Genomic DNA, 10,991 nt, shown 5'->3' with positions numbered 1-10,991 from the left:
GCAACGTGGGACAAATTGGGATGTAGCCCATGAAAGCTTATGCCTTACTAAATTGGTTATTCTTTAAGGTTCACAACTCTTTCATAATTGTTATTGCAACAGATTAACATGCCCATGCCACTAAAAACCATAAAAGAAATAGGTTTTAATATGGCGTTCATCTGATGAAGTCGTCTCTCGTCTCCCCGGGTACCCAACGTGGAGAACCCTTCAAAAAAAGAGAGTTGGGACTACAACTCCCATAATGCCAGAGCATTGTGGATGGGGCTGATGGGAGCTGTAGTCCAGAATATTGGATGGCACCACCCTGGCTACGCCGCTGCTTATGAAGTCTCGAAGGTGCCACAAGACCCACAAATGTTGTCCTTTCCCCCCTAAGATCTAGATCCTCTGCTTTTCCAGAACGGGAGCAGCCAGCTCATGCCCGGGAGCGTCGGCAGTAAAGGGGTCCCGGGAGGAAACCTGCGAAAGTAAACGCAACAAAAATCGCCCACCTCTTACAATAAAAGGAGCGGACGGTGTGTGGGGGGGGGGGCTTTGCAATTCTCTCTCTCTCTTGCAAAGAGGAGCCTGGATCAGCACGGGAATCTCCTGCGCTGGGGCCCAACCATTTTCCAAAAGGAGAAACGCCGCAGAGCTCAAGCGCAACATGCACTGGCGAGCCGACGCCTCCGTCTTGCGCAACTTCCCCATCCCAGGAAGCGAGCTATTGGAGGGTGCTCTGCACACGCTCAGAGGCTCTCTTGGCTTCTTTCTGGATGGCCCAGCTCATCCGAGCTCTTTGCTCCACCCCGGGCAGACTCCGCCCCGCGCGCCCTGCCCTCTCCCCTCCTTGCGCCCTCCTTCCTCGGCCTCGCCTCTTGGGGAGGCGGCGAGCGGCGAGGAGGAGGAGGCCGTCCCGGAAGGCTCGGGGGCCGGGCCGCTTGCGTCGCTTCCCGTGGGCTGGCGAAGGGAAGGGGAGAAGCGGAGGGAAGGGGAGGCGCTGCCCATGCAGAGCAGGCAGCAAGAGCCGCCGCGGCGCTCCGGGGAGCAGCCGGAGCTGGAGCAGCCCAGGGCAGCGGGAGACGCCGTGGAGGAGCCGGAGGAGGAAGAGGCGGAGGAGCCCGGCCGGGCCCGGGCCCCCTACGCCATGGAGATCGAGAAGGAGTTCCGCCGGCTCGACCAGGCCGACAGCTGGGCCGCCATCTACCAGGTGAGCCGGGGCCGGGCGCGGAGAAGAAGCCAGGCGGGCAGCGCCGGCGCCCGGGAGCGCGACCGAGCAAGCTCGGGCTCCTCCGCCGCCGCCGCCCCATTGTCCGCCCTTCCCCACCTCTCCACCTCCAACTCCTTTTTCTGCTGCCCTAGAGACTCGCCCCTTGCCTCGGGCTCCTTCCTCTCACTCATAATAGAGTTTTGTGTTACTTTAAAAAAACACTGCATTTCTCCTCAGCCTTAATTTTGGGTTGTGTGTGTATGGAGAGCCCCCCTCCTCCTCCTCCTGCCCCACTTTCTGACCCCCTTTCCCTTGTTGCTCGGCTAGCATGGAAGACATAGAAGGGAGCGCATTGTGTGCGCTCTCCGGTTCTGGTCAGCTTCCCTTTTGAGGCATCTCCCTGTCATGTTCTGTCGAGCCCTTTAGAGATTACGCTGCTACAATTGTGGGTCTTGTTGGTGTGTTTCATTTTTATCTCATTTCTAACACATCTGCTTTGGGAAGCGTGAGAGAGGCTCCGTTGTTTTTTATCCTTGTTCTACCCCTCTTTCTTTCCAAACCCCTCCAGCGTCTCTGCCCCCTTGTACAAGGTTCCTTGGGGGCTGGAGGGGGGGGGACTGACTCTTGGCATGTGCCCTCCCAGACATGTCTGCTCGCAATCTGCTTAGGATAACTCTTTTCTCCGTTTGTTCTTCCCTAATTAACAGCTTCCTACAACAGGAATAGTCGAGCCCATCGTTCTGCCCTGCCAAGAAATAATTCTAGTAATCCCTTTTCCCCTTGTGAAGAAGAGTGTTACTCTACTTGTCTTCCAGTAGTCTAGGTTTAGAATTAAATAACCTTTTTTACATCCTTCCCCGGCTAAGGACATTAAGAGTTGTTTGCGCCTCAATTCCACAAGCATATTTTGCTTTATTGTCCTATATACCTATATATTCTTGTACTAATAAGGGTAGCCTACCTGGAACCTGAAAAACCTGAATATCTTTTTGTGTGTGGATGTTTTGTGATACATGTGTATGTATTAGCTTGAAACTGGTTTTTTTAATCCTTTTTTTGTCAGTCTTTATAATGCTGACTTTAATTTTGAAAATGTTCCCTAACACTATTTCATAACAGTGGTCTGAAGATTGGAGTCATGCTCATATATTTAACAAGTTTTTTGGAACAATTCTCTCCTCGAGTAAGTTGCATTAGGTAGGAAGTAACAGGCAAGAATAGTCACTGAAATCAGTTGCCATTATTATAAAAAATGATGGTATATCTTTTAATAAATTCTTGTACAAATATTTTGCTGCCTCGGGGTTTTGGGTGAATCAATGGTGTGGTTGAGAGGAGGGCTTTCTCCCCAATTCTTTAATGAGCATCTGTTTTGGCATGGCGTTTGTAAGATGTGTTTTAATGGATATTGATGGGGTTTTAGTTCATACGCTGCCAGGCTAAATCAATATGTGAGATTGGGCTTTGCTACTACTCCCTTTGCCGGGGAGGTGAATGTATTTATACCTTGCCCTGGGGCTTTTGGAGAATGGAAAGGTTGCAAAATCAATTCCTTTCCTTCCGGTTATGTTATGAAGGATTGAGGGAAATATTTTGCATAACTTGGAAGGTGAGCAATGATGTTTGCACCACTGAACTAGAAATCAAGACTGCAGGCCTTTGCAGAGTTAAGCCCATTGATTTCAGCTGGCTTCAACACAGCTAGCTGCAAGTAGGATTGGGATGCACAATTGGTTTAGGTTTGTGCATGCCTTGGGGTAGGGGGTTGCTCTTTTTCCTGCATTGCAGGGGGTTGGACTAGATGATCCTTGGGGTGTCCCTTTCAATTCTACAATTCCGTGATTCTTCTTGTGGCATTTATGTTCTTCAGTGTGTTATGAAAGTGAGAATTTTGTTACCCCCCCGTCCAAATGTCCTTGGAACAGAAGATATCGCGAAGGCACAACACTCAGAAAGGACTTTGCAAAATGCATTAGACCAGTGTAGCTATTACTCTTGCTTTAATCTAATTTTGTCCTTTCCTCGTAGCTTTGTTGTATAGTATCACTTGGATGGTAAATTATGTCAGCCAAAGTAAGGAAATTAGGTCAAGGTGGCTGCTCCACTCTCCCTCTAGTCTTACACCATGTGCTTTGCATAAAATCGCTCCTTAATGTGGTAGCACTTCACAGCGTTTGTGAGCACTTCGCTGCTAAAAGCACAGTAGGCACATAAGAGAGTGCTGCAAAACTTAACTGCTAATTCTTAGAAAAATGTCTACACTTGTTCCACGATTGCAGCTTCAAGTTCAGTTCAGGTCAGAAATAAACACTGGCATCTTTTGGCCTTGGAGAAATGCGTCTAAATGTTTTCTCTAGTGCACCTGTCACTGAAGAACACTTAAATTCTCACCTGTGCTGGGGTCAGTGGAGCTGTCAGGTATTGAATAGACTGTGGAGCTGAACCGCCTAACCTCCCCCATCCCACCCCCGCTTCAGTCTTACACAGAGTCACCCAGTTCCTGAATAAACCAGCAAACTTCACAGCAGTTTGAAATATTTAGGTTCACCAAGTCCTTCAGTGGAAATGTGGGCGGGTTGCTCCGTTTTGACACAAAGGTACATGCTGCATGTGGGATCATTGCCACGTTCTTTTATCAAGCCAGCTTGCCTTTGCAGTAAATTGTTCTCAAAAAAACTCCTTCGTTTTCAAAGACTTTCCTCAGTCACCTGTTCATCTGTCCTCCCCGCACCCGAAAAACAACCTTTGCCGCAGTGGTCTTCCCTTCGCTGTTTCTTACCTAGCCAAATCCATTTGCTTCATCTCTGTGATGCTGGCCTTTGGGGGCTTCTAGGTGGGCTGCCAGGTGTGTGTGTGACATCCATAAAACAAACAGACCTGTGGTATAGTCCATGTGGCAAAAGCAAATTACGAATCGGTGGGATGGCACCTTGCCCCACAGCTGTACAGTGGTACCTCTACTTACGTTCACCTCTGGTTCCGTATCCTTTGGGATACGTACGAGGCAAACCTGGAAGTATTTTTCTGGGTTTTGCCATGCGCAAAAGCACTCTACCGCCAACATGTGCAGAAGCGGTCCCTCCACTTGCAGAAACCTCAGGATCCGACTGGAACTCCGGAACAGATCCCATGTGCAACCGGAGGAATCACTGTACTCCTTCCTCTCCACTTCTGGTTTAGCAATAAGGTTTGCAGCTAACCTTGAAAAAAGATGCTGTTGGAATAAGATACTGTTCATCCTAGAAGGCAGGAACGAAGCACCTGTGGCCCCCCACAGGCTGCTAGATCAAGCCAATGTCCCATCCATTCTAGCATCCCTGTCGGAAGTCTGCAAGTGAACATGAGCCACAGCAGTCTTCCCACTTATGGCTCCCAGCAGCTGGTATTCAGAGACATACTGCCTCCAGTCGTGGAGGTAGAGCGTAGCCATCAACTCCCATCTTCCCTGACTTTTGGCCATTCTGGTTGGCACTGGAACTGGAATCCAAAACACATTGGGAGAGCCGCAGGTCCTTTGCCTGAGAAACAGCTTCATCAGTTGCTTTTGGGTTTAGAATCCAGTTTGCTGCGGGCAGTCCAAGTGTTAGAAACTGGGATAGGAGCCAAATGGTTTCTGGGACCTGGATTGTGGGCGCCAAAACAGAATGCCTAGTCGCCGTTTGGGGGGGGGCAACACTTTTTATTTATTATTTTGATCAGCACAAACTAATACGCAATTCAAATAAGTTACACGGTGTTAATATCACATTTTTAGCAGAAATTGTAAATACATGTTTAATTTGGTATTTACAATAAAAATATTGGTACCATGCTTCAGTTTTCAAAACCCTGAACTCTTTATTGTGAAAGATATTGTCGATCCTTTACATATACTGTATATAAGCCTCACTCCCCCCTCCCATTCTGACTGTGAAAAGTTAAAGTGCAGCTTATATTCGTGACATTACAGTATGCAGCCAGGAGCACAGGGCAGACAGCGCCAGGAGTGTGGCGACTCCCCCCCCCCCACAGTCCCCCATCCTCTCCCCCAAGGCTGGGAAGGGAGTAAGCAACAAAGGGGCAATGCAGCGCGGCTCCCCTCACCCCGCCCAGTGTGCAGCCAGGAGCAGCAAGGAATGGAGCAGCTTAAATCCGGGTGTTTTTTCCTCTTTTTTTTCTCCCCCCCCCCCCGCTCCCCAGTTTTAAAGGTGTGGCTTATATTCGGGTGCGGCTTATATTCGGGCCAATACGGTACTTTGAGGCTTCAAAGCACATACATTTCAGTAATCCTTGAGTGCCAGCCAGGCGCAAAAAAAAAAGGCACCCAAACTTCGGGAGGTGCTCGGAAATGGAGAATCTTTAGGCGTAAAATGTGCCTGGGACCCTGCTCATTTCGAACCCAGGCTGGCACTAAATAAATATTAATAATGAGGTACAGGCAACTCCCAATTTACCCAGGAGTTACCTTTCACGGCACTGCGTGTTTAAGTGAAATTGTATATATTTAATACTCCAGTGAAAATGCCCCATTTCGCCCACTGCCCCGTTCCCCCATATCAGATGCGTCTAAAATGGTCCCTGCCTGTGGTAAACTCATTATCCAATATTCGTGTGGGGCTCAAGGGGTCTGGGGTTGTTACGTCTTTCCTTACCTTGGTCATAAGACTGGAATAAAACAATTTATACTTGCCTTTAGAGGCCTTTGGTCAGGGCTCAGCCTGACTCCCCTTCCCCTTTGGTATAAGAACTAGTACGAAAGAGGCCTCCCAGCGTTCTCACAGGCCCATATAAGATCAGTGTACACAGTGGACCTGATGAGCATTTACTGTTCCCAACCCAAATCCTGCAGAAAGCCATCTAATTCAGATTTTAATTCTATCCTGATTTGTTTTTAAGAGGTGATTTAATTATTGTTTGATTTTATATCAATGTTTATATTTGATGTTAGCCGCCCTGAGCCTGGTCTCTGCCGGGGAGGGCGGGATACAAATAAAAGTTGTTTAGTATTATTATTATTATTATTTATTTATTATACATGAACTTTTAATAAAAGAGTATGCTGTCTTTAGAAGCATGTAGTATGCATTAAACTCCAGACTATATGTTGAGTGTTACATTTTCTGATTATCCTTTTGCGCTCCTCCATTGGAAATAACTGTAATCACTACAACTGGTTCCCAAGGTCTAGGAAGAATTAAAATCATTGTTGAACAGCTGCCTATGGTGGAGTTCTAGGCCTTGCCTTGACTGGAGTTGTGCAGTGGAATGGTGGTCTATGTACACCACATCTGTGGCTTTACATAAAAGTAAATGTGTGCTGAACACTAGCAAGTAAGTCCACAGACACGTCAAGTTTACACAAATGTTTACTTCCCATGCATACCTATGTGAAAACAAATTTTTGCGCGCAGATAAATTACAGCACAATCTGTTCCTCTTCCAGAAGCTTTTCTGCCTGGTGGTTGTGCTGATTTGCCAAAAGTTACTAGCTGAGCGACTATTTTCATGCCAGCACTAAAGGCCAGCTGTAATAATCTATGGAGGTGTCTGGCTATATATATATATTTATGTATGTATAGCTTGGGTGGCACTGGAAGAGTCTGGGATGTTGAGTAGGGGCTTCAACAGGAGGGAGAAATCAGGAAAAATCGAAAGTAGGCAGCTTCTGTGATTTATTGTATGTGCTTTATTGATTTTTCCTCCCTAATCAAATATTTCAGTTCAACTACTTTTGGCTAATGGGGGGAAAAACCTTTTGATGGATTTATGTTGCATGAAAAATTAACACAACATACTTGTTTTAGTGGACTAATACCAATCGGAGCCTCATTGCTATTTAGGGCATTGGAAAAAATTCCAATTTTTTGATGTGGGGTCTTGTTTTTTTTTAAAGGACCATCCCTGAATTTAAAGAGCTTGATGGGTTTTTCTGGGAAGTGATTGCATAATAAAACTGAAAAGCCATGTACTTACCTGTCACACTTTTTGTTTGGGGGGAAAAGCAAAGCAACACTATAATGCTTAAGCAGAACACATAGAAGGAGCTGGTCCTTAAAGCACGTTGGGGATAATCAGTCTCTGACATGTAACTCCAGCCTAGAGGTGAGCCTTCTGGCAGAAATGAGAATTTTTCATGCAGTATCATTATAATAATACATACTTTTATTAACTTGGCTGTATTTATACCCCCCCCCCCTTTCATGTTATTTCTGGCATCACTTATAATTTTTGAGGTTGTATCTTCTCCCTCTTCCCATGGGGTGAACTACATTTGACCAATAGCAGTGATAATCCATATTAAAAAATGAAATGTGAGCATTTTGAGAAGGAACTGGAAGGAAGGAAGGAAGGAAGGAAGGAAGGAAGGAAGGAAGGAAGGAAGGAAGGAAGGAAGGAGAGAAAGAGACATTTCTTTCTGAAAAAGAATAAAATATCAGTTCCCTGTTCATATATTACACAATCTGACATGAATGACTATGACACAGGGTTCTCACTGAAAGTACTTTGGCATTTTTGTGCCAGATGGTTTGCCACAAATTCTTCAGGGCATAAGAGTTTGGGAAGGATGCCCAGGACAAAGGCAAAGAATCCAATCTGTTTTCCAGCCTGTACCAATGTCTCAGAAAATACTCAAAATAGCTCGCCACTTTTCTTGAAGCAACCGTGGTCTAGTTCTGGGAAGCAGCTGATGAGGCAGTAAACTTGCATCTTGGTTGTATCCCTTCAGAGTGCAGATGAGCATCTCACCGTGCAAATACCCACCTTTGCGGGGAGGAAATTCTACGCATAAAGAGAATGATGTGTAGAGAGAATGATGCTAAAACCACCCTTTTTGACATCCAGTTTTCTGTGTTTGAGAATTCCTATGGGGGAGAATTCCATCATACGAAAAACAAACCCATCTCATTCTGCTGTACGCACAGACCAGACCTGATATGGTCGAACGGACTTCAGGTGTACTTTGGACTTTAGGCCAGGGATTGATGAATTTGCTGAATTCCACATGTGGTGGGACGACAGTGATTATCAACCATGGCCATTGGGCTCAGGTTATCCATCTCTGTTTCGTATGTTGAAAGACACTTTAACTGAATGCTATCTTACATTTGGACTGAAGTCTCTGTGATGTTAATTGCATGAATGCTAGAAATGTGCATGTTTAAAACAAAACGTAAATAGTCTGTGCAGCACCATGAGTGCAGAGGATGGTGCTAAGGAGCTGCCCTTGGAAGGAAAAGTGGGATTTAAATTTTTAAAAAATAAATAAGAGTTTAATCTTACCATTTCCTGTGGCCCCAACAGAACGGGCCCCTAATGGGGGGGGGGTTATTGGGTTGCTGTTTTTATTGTGATTATGTATTTTGTGGTTTTATATTTTGAGTTTATCTTGAGACCTCTGGGTATAGGGCGGTGTATAAAATCAATCAATCAATCAATCAATCAATCAATCAATGGAACCTATTTACACCAGGGAGGAAGCCTGCATTGGCACCAAGGGAGGTTTCTCTCTTCTTAAGCAAAGAGGGACTTTATGGAAAAGGGTTACAACTCTTCTCTCCCAGCCTCTGTGATCTGGATCTGTCGGAGGATCCCCTGAGGCTGCTACATGTGTAGCAAAAAAACATACAAGTTAATTGCACCCATGCAATTATTGCCACATCTACTTTGGTCTTGAGTCTCCTCCTCAAGTGGCGCAGTCTAGACGCATATTTATCACCTGATGAGAGAACTAGACTTTAGGATATGGGGTGGTGTTAACATGGAGAATGAGACTATTCATGGCTACTAGCCACGAGGGAGGCTATTGTTCTGCCTTCTCAGGTGGAGGCAGCCATGTTTCTGAATACCAGTTGCTGGAAACTGCAAGGCAGAGTCCTTTTTCTCTTACATCTTGGTTGCTGGTTTCCCACAGGCCTCTGGTTGGCTACTGTGAGAACAGGTTACTGGATGAGGTGGACCACTGGCCTGATTCAGCAAGGTGTCTTTATGTTCATATAAATGTGGCATAAGGAGCTCGCAGGCTGAAAGAAACAGCCAGCTGCAATGCTAAACCAAGCTGTAAGCCCATTGAAAGCTGTGTGACTTTCATGCAAAAAAGCATGTCAGAGAAAGGGCAGGGGTGGCCTGCGTGGCACCAGCTAGATGTTGTTACACTACAACTGGCACCATCCCTCGCCATTGACAATGCCACCTGAACCTGGTGGGAGTTGTAGTCCATTAATATCTCCTGAGCAACATGGTGACCAGCCCCAACTTAGTGCTAATGGCAAGTGCCAGATTAAAGGAGACTTCTAAGCTAGGGTTACCAGACATTCCCGGGGACAGTCTCTGGATTTGCAAATCTGTCCCCGGACAAATTCCACCCCTGGAATTTCCCCACATTTGCAAATCTGTCCCCGGGAAACGTGGCAGCAGCAGCCTCAGCAGCCCAGAACCAGCCTGGTAGCACTGCTCGCTGCCATGACGCCTGCCATTTTTCCTGCGCCACAGCAGTGAGCAACTCCTGAAGCCAGCCAGAGCCAACTGCACTACCAGGCTGGCCCCTCCTGGGCAATGGCCGCCTGCCCATGACTCCCGAGCCTCCCCCGATCCGTCAAAACAAAGGGGGTAGACTCAGGAGTCACAGGTGGGCGGCATGCCGTTGCCCAGTTTTAAAAAAACTATGTGCATTTATGTTTCACAGGGTGCGAAAGAAGGGCTTTGCACCTTTATACAATATGCATGTGTGCTTGGGCCCAGGGTTTTTTGCCTCACCATCCCCACTACTGACTCCCTGTTGCTACTCAGCTTCAAAAAAAAAAAAAAAAGTGTCCCCGGATTCATTGGAAAAAATCTGGTAACCATATTCCAAGCAGGGTTTGAAACTCCTGTTGTTCTAGGCGCATTTTGCGACAGGGGATTTCATTAGTGCAAGCAGTTTCTGAGCTCTGGACACAGTACTGTGCCTAAGATTTCAGATTAAAACTGCAGATTGGAAGGAAAGGAGGGCCTTTTTCTGCCTCCCCACTTCCAGCTACTCTCTGAAGACTGGAGAAGAGACCCTCTTAAGAATATTAGGGGGGTGGGCAGGGGAAGGACTAGACCAGGGGTCAGCAACCTTTTTCAGCCGTGGGCCAATCCACCGTCCCTCAGACCATGTGGTGGGCCAGACTGTATTTTGAGGGGGGAAATGAATGAATTCCTACGCCCCACAAATAACCCAGAGATGCATTTTAAATAAAAGGACACATTCTACTCATGTAAAAACACGCTGATTCCTAGACCATCCGTGGGCCGGATTGAGAAGGTGATTGGGTCGCATCCGGCCCACGGACCTTAGGTTGCCTACCCCTGGACTAGACCATGTGAAAAATGAACATAAGATTTTAGCTGCAGTTCATTCATTTTCAGCTTTGTATTTTTGTTATAAAAAAGTTTGCCTAGACATTCTGTTGTTGCACCCATAACCTAGGTTTAAAGTGCCATTCAGCTCCTAGCTTTAATATCTCACTGCTTCTAAGTAGGTGATAATCTTTCTGACAAAGCTAATGATGTGCCTTTCAGAACATGTCATTTAGTGCATGGATATCTCTGGCGTATTTACTCTCAATGTGAAGGATATTGAGCAATAGCTGGCAGCCAAGGGAAGCAAGTTTTGGCAATTTCTTTATAAGCAAGAGGGTGGTATCTGAAGAGAATTTCCTGCTAAAGTAGCAATTAATATTACTGAAGTTCCTAAGAATTGAAAATAGATGCAAGGGAGCAGCTTGTGGTCTATATTCAACCTGCAATACTCTCTTGTAGAGTCTGGTCTCTTAAAATCTTGAGCACTTCTAAGGCC

General features: G+C 46.3%; 1 protein-coding gene across 2 annotated transcripts in view; it reads left to right on the top strand.

Moving 5' to 3' along the window:
• Nucleotides 1-908: 908 nt before the first annotated feature.
• Nucleotides 909-10,991, top strand: part of PTPN1 (protein tyrosine phosphatase non-receptor type 1) — an 88,932-nt gene continuing 78,849 nt past the window's right edge. Inside the window, exon 1 of one of the 2 annotated variants that reach the window (XM_081917040.1) lies at nt 909-1,192. In XM_081917040.1, the coding sequence (XP_081773166.1) occupies nt 989-1,192 (204 nt within the window). In that variant the 5' untranslated portion in view covers nt 909-988. The remainder of the gene's footprint in view (nt 1,193-10,991) is intronic. The other variant, XM_081917039.1, reaches the window with a different exon arrangement.

Source organism: Podarcis melisellensis (assembly GCF_964234715.1).
Source record: "Podarcis melisellensis genome assembly, chromosome: 6".
Classification (NCBI taxonomy): domain Eukaryota; kingdom Metazoa; phylum Chordata; class Lepidosauria; order Squamata; family Lacertidae; genus Podarcis; species Podarcis melisellensis.
This window is presented reverse-complemented; position numbering and strand designations above follow the sequence as displayed.